Source organism: Ambystoma mexicanum, chromosome 1p, assembly GCF_040938575.1.
Source record: "Ambystoma mexicanum isolate Mex_15411 chromosome 1p, UKY_AmexF1_1, whole genome shotgun sequence".
NCBI classification, from domain to species: domain Eukaryota; kingdom Metazoa; phylum Chordata; class Amphibia; order Caudata; family Ambystomatidae; genus Ambystoma; species Ambystoma mexicanum.
Window position 1 is genome coordinate 803,298,702 of NC_090921.1, and position 14,982 is coordinate 803,313,683.

The 14,982-nt window shown below is 47.0% G+C and overlaps 1 protein-coding gene across 1 annotated transcript in view; it reads left to right on the forward strand.

Annotated features, from left to right (window-relative positions):
• CA14 (carbonic anhydrase 14) overlaps positions 1-14,982 on the forward strand; it is a 329,457-nt gene that overhangs the window by 167,890 nt on the left and 146,585 nt on the right. The window contains exon 3 of the mRNA XM_069652164.1: positions 11,955-12,134. Coding sequence (XP_069508265.1) covers positions 11,955-12,134 — 180 coding nt within the window. The remainder of the gene's footprint in view (positions 1-11,954; positions 12,135-14,982) is intronic.

A 14,982-nucleotide genomic window follows, 5' to 3' on the forward strand; every position in this document is an offset into this window, starting at 1 on the left:
TTGGGACTTCGATGCTGTGCTAAGGTGATCCCTAATAGTGCGATGATGATGGGTACAAACAAATGACTCAAGTATGCCCCATATGGTGAGAATAGAGCAAATAATTGATCCCCCTGGAACAGTTAATACAGCCCCTTGGTTGATTTAGAAGGAGATTGGGGCTATGTATATCTAACTTGCACCCCTGAGCAGTACACTTAAGCAGGAGAATGTTTGCGCTCAGTATGTAGAGTGTGGGTGCCCAAGAAAGGAACATGGAGGTATGAGGAAGCTGAGAGGATGGCGAGAGAGTTTGTTAATGTATAATTAATGAAAGGGGGAATGTTGGGAAATAGAGGCAAAAGTCTCAGGCCCCTCAGCGATTTAAGACACAGCAATTGGTGAAGGAGAATGAGCAGGGGAGGGGGCAACCCATAGAAGTCGGATTGTAGTGGGAAGGTAGTGAATTTTGGTATTGTATCACATATGTATTGAAACTCCATTTTAGAAGTTAGAGGCCATCTGGAAATTGAGGCCTAGTGCCACAGCTATATGAAGTATGCGTACATCCCATCCTGAGGGTTAGAAGGGTGCGCGTGCATTCTTTGCTCGCAGCCCCGACAGCCCTGCAGAACGTTAATTTCGTGAACACACACATACAGTTCTTTATTGTGACTTATCATTAGTGCATGTAACCCAGAAGGAATATGCCCTGCAAGCCCAAAAGAGGGCTGGAATCGATCTTTGAAGAGCTATCCCATCAGAAGGGGGGTGAGGGCTTTAGGCCTTTGCCCGTCCAGATCTTTAAGTTATAGCACCCGGGACCCCCAAGCCCAAGAAACAAACATTTGAGTACACTGACCAGTCCAAGACCCTTGGCCATAAATCTGTAAAGTGGCCAATCGATCAGGAAGATCAGAGAGCGAGGACGGGCTGCCCCCGTCATTGGTTCATGTGATTTGTGCTGTGAGGTTCCATGGGAGAAGGTAACAAATTTAGACTGCGGGTGGTGAAGTCATGGAGGTGCCGGTGTGTCTGGGAAAGGAGCTGGGGTTCACGTAGTTCTGAGAAGTTATCAGAACCTCGAAAGTAGCCCTCTCACTCATGGCCCTGATACCAGGTGCACAGCCGGGATATGCTATAATGAAATATGTAAGCAAATTGCCAATTGGAGTCTTCGTACTCGATGACGGAAGAAGATGATCCCCACATGGAAGAAGATGGACAGAAGATGCTGGGACCAATTTCCTGGCATCCCGTATGGAGCAGGCTATATATGTATAGGGTCACAACAACCAGCTACCTGGATTTGTATCCAATGTGATGTACATCACTTGTGATGCTGTGTACCTTTAAAACCCATTGTGTATGTTTTTTTTGTCAGGGTACTCTGTGGCAGCAGAGTTCTTTGCTGGCACATACTTGTATTTTTGCGAGAATGAATCTTGTGCTCCTTGCAAGAGGTGTGCTGGGCCTTTTCCCCTAGTGGGTTGTATTTTCTCTGGTGTGAGCGTTGAGGGGCTACTCTGCACAACCTAGAGCACAAACATAAACGTTAGGAAAGAATCCCTAGATGAGAGCGCTTCCCAAATAAATCCAAAGCATAATGAGTTTGTTGAAAAAGTTGTATTTAAAGCGACGCCAGAAGACATACATCTGAATATCTAGTTTTTTACGATTTGTGAGTTAGCTACAGAGTGATCAAAACTGGAAAGGATATTAATTCCCAGTTCAGTATGAAGAACAAATATAGTTTATGAACAAAGAGTTGTGGCTTTTACATTTTTATATTCAGAAAAATTATATAATGTGTTAAACAAAAGGTTATGCCAACTGCATGGCCAACACTGTTGCCATCCAGGCTTTATCAAGGCATCACTAAACAAGTCTAGGACTTCTACTGTACCTGCAGTCTCATTATTTTTTTAAGTGAATGTTCCTCAATATCATTAGGCTTGCATCACAATCATATATATCATATGATATGGCATTTGTTAAGCGCCTATACACAAGTGTTTCAAGGTGCGATGAGGCAAGGAAGTGGGAACAGAGGGAGGACAGAGACAGCGATCTTACTAGGCCAAGTGACATTGAGATTCCACAGGGGAGGGGAAAGGTGCCATGGGAAAGGGGAGGGGAAGTGCTGTACATGGGATCAAAACAATAACAAGAAATGCGGCCAGCAGGTGGCAGGTGCAAGGGTAAGTGCAGACAGCAGGTGTCCAAAAGTGCAGGTAGGGGGACTGTAGGGTTACAGATACAGACCAAGTGCAATTGTTGCCGGGAGGCAGTGCGGGTGTGCAACTGGGCGGGCAGGGACCTTGGGCCGAAATCAGAGGGTAGCCAGGTGACCAGTGCAGTATCAGACAGGAAATCAGCAGGGAAGAGGAAGAGAGAAGGCAGAAGCAAAGAGGAAGGTCATGGGGTGCTTCCGGAACCAGAGATGGTTCTCCTCAAGTTTCAGAGAGGCAGGGAGGCTGTTCCAGAGGGAGGCCACAGCAGAAGAAAGAGATCTACCACCAACTCGTTGCTTGGAGAAGCGACTGACCTTGAGGGAGTTGGAGGTGGAGGAGCGAAGAGCTCGAGTAGGAAGGTATTTGCAAAGAGAGAGTTGGAGGCCTTGTGGGAAATACTGAGGGTCTTGAACGTAAACCTTGCAGGCACTGGGAGCCAATGCAGAGACGGAGAGATACAATCCCTGGGCTTGAGGCCAAGGACAAGTTTTGCAGTCCTGTTCTGGATGGGTTGCAGAGGGTGGAGAGTAGAAGCATGCAGATTTAGAAAGAGGCTGTTGCAGTAGTCCAGCCTAGAGAGAACCAGAGCTCTAGAGACAGTGAGCTTCTTTGGGAAGGAGAGAAAAATAAGAATACCTCTCAGGAGGTGCAGTTGGTAGCTTGACTTGTTAGAAACTTCAGAGATGTGAGGAGAAAAGGAGAGTGTGGAGTCGAAGATGATCCCAAGGTTCTTGGCCTCACAGGTGGGAGCAGGAAGAGGGCCACGGGAGGCCAGCCAGAGAGTGCAAGTGTGCTGATGAGGAGAATCTCTATCTTACTGGCATTAAGGCAGAGGTCATTGGCAGCACACCACTCCTGGATAGCAGACAGTCAGAGATGAGAGAAAGAGAAGAGGTGGCAGAAGGGAGCCTGAAAATGAGCTGAGTGTCATCCGCATAGCACTGAAAGTTGGAGCAGAGAGCGGCAATGCGGTGGGCGAGAGGTGGCAGGTATTGGTTGAACAGCCAGGGAGAGAGGTTGGACCCCTGGGGAACACCACAGGTAGATAGTGAGATAGAGCAAGGGTAGGACCCAAGTTGGACCTGGGAGGGTTGATCATAGAGGAATGAGGTCAGCCAGGCCAGGGCCTGATCGGTGATACCCAGGTTATCACGGAGATGATTGAGCAGGATGCCATGTTTGACAGTGTCAAAGGCAGAAGAGAGATCGAGTAAGATGAGGACAGAGGGGAGATTAGAAACAAGGTTAGAGAGCAGGTCTTAACGGATGTTCAGGAGAGAAGTTTCCGTGCTTCTGGCTGCTCTGAAGCCAGACTGATGGTCATGGAGACAACCAACAGATTCAGTGTGAAGATTAAGCTGGGAGATGGCAAGCTTGTCCAGGAGTTTGCCCAGGAAAGGAGTGATGGAGATCAGGCGATAGTTAGCCAGGCAGGAAGGGTCGGGTGAGGGTTTCTTGAGAAGAGTGTGGACAAGAGAGTGCTTCAGGCGAGAAGGGAAGGTTCCAGTGGTGAAGGAATGGTTGCAGAAGTCAGTCAGGGCAGGGGCAAGGGTGTCAATGTGGTCCTTGATGGTTTTGGAAGAACAGGGAAGAACCTGTTTTGACGAGACTTTCATAGATTGGACTTCTTTAGAAACCTTGTCAGGGAGAACAGAGGAAAGGAAGAGAAAGAGGGAGGAGAGATGGCCACAGGGGGGTCCAGAGGTAGAGAGTAGAGGGAGGAGGAGGAGAGCAGACAAGAGGGTGGACAGGGTGTCCTGGGTTTTAGAGATGTAATGAGAAGCCAGGGCCGTGAAGAGGGACTGGGAGGGGACAGGAGAGGTAGCGACTGCAGCAGGATTGTCCCGCTCCTTGCAGATTTTAAAGAGTTTGGCTGAGTTGTTAGATGCAGCAGAGATGCAGGCTTGGATGTGGGTGATCAGTGTGGACAGAGAGCCGGTAATGCCTGTGGAGCAGGCGGCTGGCCAGTTTGTCAGAGGATGCACAAGAAGCTAGCCATTTCATCTCAGCCGCCTTGCACTTGCATTTAAGGGTGACGAGGTCAGAGTCATACCAGGAGTTGCACTTGGCTTTGGGCTTCAAGCGGAACCTCGTGACAGGGGCAAGAACATCAAGAGTATTAGAGATAGAAGAGTGGAGCATGGAAAGGGTTGTATCAGGATGTGAGTCAGCCAGAAGAGGAGTAGGAGGAGGAGAGAATGTGGCGGGGAAAGCCACAACTGACACAGGCTTCATGGGTCAGATGGCCAAGAAGGTAGGTGGCAGTGCTGAAGTTGGCTTGGCCTGAGGGTAGAGAGGGAGAGATGGGAGGAAAAGAGAAACTGATCACTCCAGGAGAGTGGAGTTGTGAGGGGGAGGTCAAAGGAAATCAGAACATCCAGAGTGTGCCCTGCAGAGTGAGTCAGGCCAGAGGGGAGAATAGAAAGAGAGAAACAGTCGCAGAGGTCGCAAAAGAGTCCATGGGAGGGACAGGAAGTATCCAGGTGGATGTTAAAGTCTCCAAGAAGGAGGAGTTGAGTGGTCGAGGCCAGGAGGAAGGAGGAGATGTCCGCCGACTCATAGAAGAAGGAGGCGAACTGACCAGGTGGCCGATAAGGAGGTGATCTGACCGGGTGTTGATAAGCGATCCGTTATTGGGACCATATCCCCTCTGTATATATGTGAAGGACTGGACCTCTATTCCATCTTACTATGTGTCAATCTCGTGTGTCTACTGTATCTTCAATACAAATGATGCTAGATAAAATCACCTTGTAAGTGCACCGTTTCTTGTTGCGTCTGAAATATACCCGGTTCAGTTCCCGATTAGAATCTGGCAGTCCGTTCAATAATACTAGTATTGCCAGTGTAAAAAGATATTTTAATGCTGGCTCTGCCAATACATTTTAGCATTACCCCTGTAAGAACACACTCATCAGGGCTCAAGTCCTAAAACAAAAGTAGGGCAACTCTGATGCATATTGGGAAGTGATGTCACAGGATGTCACAATCAAATATGCACATTTAATTCAGCTTGTCTTTCACGGTTGACAATAAAAACACATGACAAAGAAGCAATTGCCAAGACAACAGATTTTCAAACAACTTTGCTTTCGAAGTATAAAATGCACGCACCTCAAGAACCTGTAACAAAACATATCCTGTATAGGAAGATGTCAATATAAAACATTTTAGAGTGTAGAAGGAGCGACTCCGGTGGTCTTGTGGTTAAGTGTGCGGTTTCAGAGCCAAGAGGCCAGGGTTGCATTCCTGGCATGGGTCTATAGCCCGGGGCGGCTTCCACCCTCTCAAAAAAGTGGGCATACGCTGTCCACCCATGTGGTCCCTTGACTTGAGCCCTGACACTTGGCTTGCTTTGCCCATTAATGCCAATATTGCCACCGTAAGAAGGCATGTTCATGCTGGCTGTGCCAATAAATGCCACAATTGACCTACAAACTGTTGTCTTGCACCCACTACCCAAAATATGTTTGGAATGAAATAAGAAACACTTTGCTGGCAATTCCCCAACTCACCTCCTGCCTACTCCCCCAAAGCACCAGCCCTCCATCAGATACACACATGACACGCATATTCCCATGTGCAACCATGCAGACATACCTTTCTTTGCTGCCTGGCCCTAGTCCCTCACTCTGCCCCGAAAACCTCTTTAAGTCCCCAAGCAGCAGCAACAGGAAGCAAGGAAGGAACTTGATTGACACTTAACTGACACGGCCCTTCTGCCCATAGGATGATAGGATGACATAAGGAAAAGTGACTAAATAGATGTCGTCGTGGCTTTCTTGTGGCGGTGGCACGTTGCTCCCCTTAGTGCCTGCAGAGACAGAGGCCTTGCAGGCCTCCACCTGGGGCACTGCCACAGATTGCGGTGCGTAGGGCCTTTGTGTCTTCAGGCAAGAGGTAATTATTTTGTCATGCACAGGGCTTCTGAAATGGAAAGTTGTACATGACTGAATAGGTGACAGCCTGTGCATAATGGCACTATCAAAGGTGGAGCAAGCGAAAGCAGAATCTGGCCATTTCCCGATGGGTCAGCGTTCCAAAAGGTCAGTAGGGCTGGGGAAGTGCAATCATCAGGACCCTCACTACACATAATGCCTCTCCACCTTCCCGAGGCACTATCTTTTATTTCCCTGGCTGTGTGACCCGGTGGAGAGGAAATACAGAAACATAGCTCTTTCTGCCCGGTTAGAGAATACTAGGCCTTTGCAGGGCAGGCACTGTTAATGATACAATAGTTAGATACTTGCCACGCGGCCCTCACATGCGAAATGGTACGCAGAGGTATTAGGGAGCGGAGACCCTCCAAGCCACCTCCCACCACATTGGCCAATCTTTCCTTAGGCTTAGCCACCTCTGCTACTCTGCTATGCCAGGTGTGTATTACGCCGGGAGATGAAAGCGGAGGTGACGCCAGGGTGTCTCATTTGCATGGGGCGCGTGACAGCCACTGGTACTGAGGTCAGTGCAAGAAGGTCATCTGCCAGCGGTATGGGAGGGCCCATAGCATGTGTGAGCCCCTCTCTACCGGGCGTTGTGGGATGGGTGGTCCAACAAACAGGCGGGCGCATAAAATAAAGGGCGCCTCGGGGTGTGCCGCATCGCCCCTTAAACCGGCCCTGCATGAGCATGTCGGTCCACTAGCCCCCTCTGTTTGTTTGCATCATAGAGCTTTTGGCGGAGTACATCCGGAATAACCCAGACATCAGAGGCATCCCTGCACCAGGAGACGCGAGAAGAGAGGTGAAGTGTTCGCTCTACATGGATGACGTCACCCTCTTCTGCGCAGACAGTCAATCGGTGTCAGAGCTTCTGAGGACCTGCAAAGACTTTGGCCAGGCATCGGGCGCAAAGATAAATGCAGCAAAATCCCAGAGCATGCTGTTTGGATACTGGTATAGCAACCAGGAGCCCCTTCCCTTCCCAATCGAGAAGGATTTCATCAAGATCCTTGGGGTCTGGTACGGGAAGAAGGGGGCAGCGCTGAAAAGCTGGAAGGAACACCTGGCCAAGGTCAAACAGAAACTGGGTCTCTGGAGTCTCCGCAAACTGAGCATGGAAGGGAAAGCTCTGGTGCTGAGAAATGATGCGCTGCCTGTCCTGCACTATGTGGCCCAAGCGTGGCCTCTCCCGGCCAGTGAGGCACGGGCCATCAACGCCATGGTCTTCCACTTTGTCTGGGGCTCAAAGATGGACAGAGATAAGAGATCGTCCATGTACAAGGAGCCTCGCAAAGGGCGGAAAGGAATCCCGGACCTCCCTACGATACTGCGGGCCTGCTTCGCATGCACCTGCGTCAGGATTTCCCTGGGTAACACCAACAAGACCCACTCAGCCTACCTCCCACACAGGAGCTGCCCAAGGGGGTGCCCGGAAGAGGAAACAGCGTATCACCTCTTCTGGGCATGCCCCTTTGCAAGGAAACTGCAGAGGGCACTGAACACCGAGCTGAGTGCGCACATCCAGCCCCAAGACATTATTCACCAGTCTGTGCTGTATGGACTCTTTGCACAGACCCACGCAGTAGAGGCAATACAGGACTGCTGGGGGATCCTCTGCTGCCTGAAGGATATTCTCCTCTACGCAAGGAAACGCCTGGTCCTCAACGATGAGCCGTTGACAACTGAGGCCTGCCGCAGGATGGTCCACAGCTTGCTAAGAGACTACGAAATCAAGGACAGCCTGGAAGATGGGGGATCTGAGTAAAGCCCCCAGCCCAGGCAATCCTCCAAATAAAGACTCTTAGCCTACTCAGACAAAAACACGAACATTGTGTAAACCACAGACTCGGAAAAAGAAAATATACATGTACCCACCCAAATGCCCAAAGTAAAAGTGAAAGCTCCCCTTCTGCTTTGAGGGGGGAATGTAATTGCCACAAAAGTATTTTTATTGAATTGAATTTATTACCCTTGCATCATCTTTAAGCACTTAATAAAGATATTTTTACAACAAAAAGAAAACAAAAAAAACTGGCTAAATGAAAGGCAGTTTAACCTGACATTTAAAAAGCCTCTCCGTGGTTCAAGGAGATAAACGGCGCCCGTTCTGTGTTGTGTTCGCGTTAATGACGCATTTTTATATTAACCACCTGTACTAACCGCAAACACAGTTCAATATCGCGGTGTCTGCTTTGCAACAGAAGTGGCGGAAGGCGAGGTATCCAACACGCGAGAGACAGTCTCGGTGCTGCAGCTCTCAAGGCGCATAGTCAGCGCTGATGTTGAAAAGGTGTCAAATAGTCGCACTGTTCTCATTAGGATGACTTCGGTGCACTGTTATTAATACCGATACAGCGTTTGCCGCCACAATGTCTCATAGTACTGCGAACGACTCACTGTATTGGGTGGGTTTGAAGGCCCATGCAATGATGTAACCTCTTATTTTAAGGTGGCAGGCGTTCACAGGCACTCCTGGCACCTGGGAGAGGGAGAGCATGGAGAGAGCAGCGGTGAGGGGGGGGGGGGGGGTCCTTCTCGGCCAGGCCTGGCTCCTTTCACATTGAAAACGCACATCAAACGAGAGCGGGACTTTGGTTCTTATGTGTAGCTCGGGCGGGCAGAGAAGATTGCCGTTTCAAAGCTCAGGCTGATTGCCATTCTCATGCAAGGCCACACACCCCTTCCTGGACTGGGCTGGCCACCTTCATTTAATGGCCTGAGATTGCCCCTTTCTCTTATCACCAGCAGGCCTTTATTTGTCAATGATGGGCTCATTATTTTAGCAAGAAGGTGTTCACTTAAAATAAAGCACTGGGAAGGTGAAACCAGCCCTACTGTGACAAGACCACACAGACCGAGAAGAATACTAACCCACGGCTACACACTCAACCTGAGAAGATGGAGTAATGAGGCTCAAGCCTTGGTATCCAAAAATCACCGCTGATGGATAAAAATCTATCAGCATGAAGAAGAACAAGCACGGTGGCAGGGGGCAGATGGCACCAGGAGGCGGGGAGGACAGCTGGGCACTGATGTGTTACATTTCTGCCTGTTTGGCTCTGGGAGGAGTGTTTTCAGGTGGGGGTGGGGGGTTGATGGGTGGGGCGCATATCGTACTGTATCTGAAGAAAAGATTGTTTCTGTACTCACATGTTAACTTAAATAAAAGTTGTTTGAAAACAAAATAAAGCTCCCCTTTTAAAGGTTTGCCATGATGTCTGACATGTAAAAAAAAAGGGTCTCTCTGTATGGATAAGTAAATGTTCTTAACAACTTGCACAACAACCTGCTGGAAGTTTGTGACAAAAGTAACCTTTAACCAAGTGTTTGTGTAAAAAGGAAATATTTGTTTCTAGCTTGTAATATTTTGTATTGAGGCCTTCCAGTTTTCCATCCAGGATGTGGAAAATAAAATAACGACAATATTCTTTTGCTTTAGCGTGTCATTTCATGAGTAAACTGAGCTCAGGCGTTTCTCAGGACCGCGTGTGATAAGGCCATGAAGTTACCAGGTTTTTTTTTTTATTCAATTTGAATTCTGGAACCTGTAGTCTTTTCTACCGCTTGAAATTTAGGAACAATTCAAATCCTAGAATTCCAGATAAATCAGGACTGGATGGCATTCTCTGCCTGATCATGGGACCCCTGAGAGCTCTGCTATAAAAGACATTATTGTAGGCCTTTAAATCTAAACTTTAAATATGTGTGCCAAGGTATGTGTTCAAGTGGTTAAACTGTGCATGGGTTAAAATCCCAGCTTCAGTGTTTAACTAGAGCGTGATCCTGGGCATATAATGTAACCCCTTGTAGCATAGAGGACTGGCCTGAGCAGAGGCATCATTAACTTTGTTCTAATGTTGCTGCTAGTCAGCAAAGTGGCATGGGCCATCCAGTGTACTGCCCAACAGGAGAATGTGCACACAACACACAGAGCATGTGCGCACCATAGGCAGCGTGCTGCATGGGGCACACAGAGCATGGTGTAAAACACAGCACGCTCCTCCAAGTGCACTAAACTTGGCAGCTGCAAGAGGCCACACACATGTGTTGCAAGGGACACAACACATCCTTGAAGTAATTTACAGGGTAACAGTGGAGTAACTTTGCTGAAAATGTTGGGGGGGACATGGCATCTGAAGAATGGAATGGGGACAAAATGGAGTGCCATGAAAGTTGGGGGGGACAAACACCCCTGCCCTCCCCTAAATGTACGCCCATCATGCAGGGTAATAGCAATTTGAGCATAAACAGAACCGTCTGTACACATTCTGAATATGGATTTCTTTTCCACACCAAGCCCATTTCAGTACAGACTTGTCCCAAGAGCTGTGTTGTGAATATAAATAATACATTTTAACATTTTAAAAACGAGCTAAGTGTTTTAAAAAAAGAAAGTTAAGGAAAAAGCAGTTCCTTTCCAGAGAAGGTGTAATGATATTGTATGTTACTACTGGGCTAGAGTGGCATTTTGGAGAATCCAATCTCGCCCTTTCTTAGTCTGGCATGACTTTAAATGTTGTGCATCTATGATAAAGCAAGCATGGTATGTGCTAGAGCGAAACCTTCCTATTGGGTCTTCCGCAGGCACCTTGAGACTTTGCATCTATGATAAAGCAAGCATGGTATGTGCTAGAGCGAAACCTTCCTATTGGGTCTTCCGCAAGCACCTTGAGACTTTGCATCTATGATAAAGCAAGCATGGTATGTGCTAGAGCGAAACCTTCCTATTGGGTCTTCCGCAAGCACCTTGAGACTTTGCATCTATGATAAAGCAAGCATGGTATGTGCTAGAGCGAAACCTTCCTATTGGGTCTTCCGCAAGCACCTTGAGACTTTGCATCTATGATAAAGCAAGCATGGTATGTGCTAGAGCGAAACCTTCCTATTGGGTCTTCCGCAAGCACCTTGAGACTTTGCATCTATGATAAAGCAAGCATGGTATGTGCTAGAGCGAAACCTTCCTATTGGGTCTTCCGCAAGCACCTTGAGACTTTGCATCTATGATAAAGCAAGCATGGTATGTGCTAGAGCGAAACCTTCCTATTGGGTCTTCCGCAAGCACCTTGAGACTTTGCATCTATGATAAAGCAAGCATGGTATGTGCTAGAGCGAAACCTTCCTATTGGGTCTTCCGCAAGCACCTTGAGACTTTGCATCTATGATAAAGCAAGCATGGTATGTGCTAGAGCGAAACCTTCCTATTGGGTCTTCCGCAAGCACCTTGAGACTTTTTCATTCGACCAGGAGTTGTCCCTAGCGGCTCTCTGTACCCAATGAAACTTCTACCTGTGTGAACTTTACAATTGCATTACTGTGACCCTTACCTTTCTTAATGAAACAGTTCCTTCCTAATGTACTTTGTAACCATATTTTTATGCTACACCTGGTGCAAACAGCGCCTAGATGCCCACAGGTTTTGCACACTTTACAAATAAATACATTAAATAAATAAACATCGCAGGATTAGCATTTTGGGGCAGCCGTTCTAGCCCTCTCTCATGTGTCAAGAATTTTAATGTGCCCCTTGTCGCTTCTTTTTAAAATTGCAGCATGGTATTTCATTCTGGGCCAACTCCATGCGCGTGGACCAGAACAGTGTGTGGCGGGGTTGGCAGCCAAACATCGGCACAGGGTGCTGAGAGACCTTGGTCCTGCACTGTAAACAGATCATGAGTGCTAGCAGAGCAATACTAACATTCAGTTATAGCTGGCTCAGAGATCCGAAATACAGCCAAAGTCTTTTGCATTCCTCGTTCTCTGTTTTTTCATGCTCACTTGCTGTTCGTCTCCTTTTTCCAAGGCCCTCATGGACAGGATCAGTGGCCGGACACTTTCCCCGACTGTGGGGGAACAGCCCAATCCCCAATCAACATCCAGTTTTCCGATGTGCAGTACAACGACTCCCTTCCGCCCATCCAACCTGAGGGATACCGGAGGCCTGTGAGCCCCGCCTTCACGCTCACCAACAATGGCCACACAGGTAATCCTTGCCCGCTCCCAGCCGGAGTCAGGTGTGTTATAGTACATAGTAAATAACCTCTTTATTAATCGGCACTAAGAATCCTGCATGATCTAAGTGTAAGAATGGACCCTGAAGCATTTTCGGTACCTGGGGATGCCGCCTATCTGCTCTACTTGCCTGTCAATTACCTGTCATGTTTGTGAAGCTGGTGTGCCAGTACTTCCTGTAAATGTACATTTTAACACTGTGAGATAAGTACTAAAAAACGCCACTCAGTGAATCAACATCGGTATGCAGAGAAGAGTTCCTGTTTGAAGGGACGCTATCATTTATTGCTGTTTTAAAAGACTTAAAGTGGTGCTTTAGAGAATAGCAACAGACTTAAACAAATATGTCGCAAAAGGTAGCCCTCCAATGACTCCTGTGGGGTGAGCATCTTTTCCATCGCCTTGGAGTAGCTCCCTTTTCAGACTTGCTTGATCACTTCAAGGCAATGTGATAGGCCCTGGTTGCCATTGCAAAGTATCAATAATGGACTTGACTTGAAGAAATATGTTTCAACTCTGAAGTGCAATTATACACTTCTGAAATGGACTCATTCACAATGTACAATTTCACCCTCCTTCAATATTGAGCATGTTCCTTATATCATTCTTCCATTCTCCTTTCTTTGTTCCTTCTCTCTTCTCTTCCTATTGCTCTTTCTTGCTGTTTCCTTCTTTCTTATTTGCCTTCTTTTCTCCCCTTGCTACATTTCACCCAACACTGTCTCCTTTCATTCTCCGTTTCCTTTCTTCATCATTTCGACTTTCTGTGTCTTGTCTACTCTCTTTCATTCATTCTATCCTTTTCTCTCTTTTAATCTTTCTCTTTGTTTCTTCCTATCCAGTCATCTCTTTCCTTCTTTCTCTATCTTTCTTTCTGTTCCTTGGTCACATTTTTCGTTCCATCTTTTTTCTCCATCTCTCTTGCCTGCCTGATAATATAAACTCCTTCATGTTTACATTTCCTTGCAGCCGGTGTCATCTCTGCCATACTCTAGTTAGAAGATCTGACAAATCAAACCGAAATCTTCCCCATTCTTGCCTCATAAAACACAGAGCAACCGATCCTCCTGTCGCTAAATGACCGCAAATATGTATGCATGTATGTTTATTGTTTATTTTGGAAACATTTACATAAAAAAATCACATAAAATCCCTGTGATTTGGCCACTTGGGTGAAAAAGAGAGAAATTGCTTCGATGATATAGGCATTAAATAACGCCCCAACCCCACAGAGTGCACTCAAAATCAAAAAAATTAAGCAACACTATTGAAATTGGCAGACACATCATACACAAACTATCATCAAGCAGGATGCCAAATCCATGCTTCACAAAATCAAGTAAAAAAACACAGCCGAAATCTGGTCAACCATTAACAACCTTGATGCCACGCAAGTGCTTTCGGTATCTAACCCTATAATATCGGAAAGTTGGACTTCCCACTTTTCTAAATTTTTCAACCCAAAGCTTTTGGAAGGCTCACCACCATCATCTATGAATATCGCTTGGAACCAATGGGACATTTCCCACTCGACAATCAAAAACGCCATAGACAAGTTGAAGGGATCCAGAGCGCCGGGACCTGACGGGTTAACAAACATGATGCTAAAAGCTGACGCGACCCAATGGTCAAGAATATTAATGATCTCATTCTCTCATATTAACGCCAGAAAAGAAGTTCCAGCGTCATGGAAGACCCCGTTCATCGTCCCGATCTTTAAAAAAGGTTCTATACTGATTCCATAGCACTGCTGGATGTTGTGGGTAAAGTGTTTGCTTCGTTCGTCTTGAAGTCCTTGGGTAAGTGGAGCAAGGAAACCAACCATCGAGATATATGGCAGAATGGGTTCATAAATGGCGTGGGAACCTCGCTAAATAGTTTTGTGATCAATATCCTTAAAGCCCAAGCAGAGCGCAGCAAAGAAAAAAAAATGTAAGCCGCCTTCATCAATCTTACAGAAGCCTTTGACACCGTCCATCGCCATAGGCTATGGGCCAAAATGAAGCAATGGAACTGCCCAATCAACATCCTAGAACCCATTCAAGAGCTGTATTCTAGAACATCCATACAGATAAGACTGGACAGACCAGGTCTGCTGTCAAAACCCATTAACATCAATAAGAGGTTGAAGCAAGGTTGCCCCCTCGCCCCAGACCTTTTCAATCAGTTCATCTCGGATATGGAAACCGCATTTGATAACATAAGATGTTTCCCTCCAAACATTGGAGGCATTAAAATAGGCCGCCTGCTCTATGCGGATGATGTGGTCCTATTGGACCAAACTCCGGCAGGGCTGTAAAGCCAACTGGCGGCTCTTAACAACTACACAGAACTCAACGGCCTAAAAATCAACACATCAAAGTCAAGAATGATGGTCTTTGGTGAAAATACTGAAGCTAATAGGAAAAATGCCCAATACATGGCAACTCGAACGGAAACACATCCCACAGGTATCAGCATTCACCTACCTGGGGGTATGCCTAAACACGAGCCCAACCGACAGACTCAGGTTTGATGCCCTAAAATCCAAAGCTATAACTCTCGGTAATCAAGGCCGACTGCTGATGAAAAGGTACTGTGGCTTCACATTGAAACCCCTCATTGATTTCTACCGTATGGAAGCACTTCCAATACTAACCTATGGTGCCGAAACGGTATTCTCCTTCCGTCTTGAAAACTGGTCAGTCATCAAAGGAACTTTTTGGAAACGAGTGCTGAGAGTTCCACCCAGTACACCAATTCAAGCTCTATGCATGGAACTGGGCTTGACGGCCATGAAGACTGTAGTCACTTGGAAGTTGTTAGCGCTCTACAGGAAA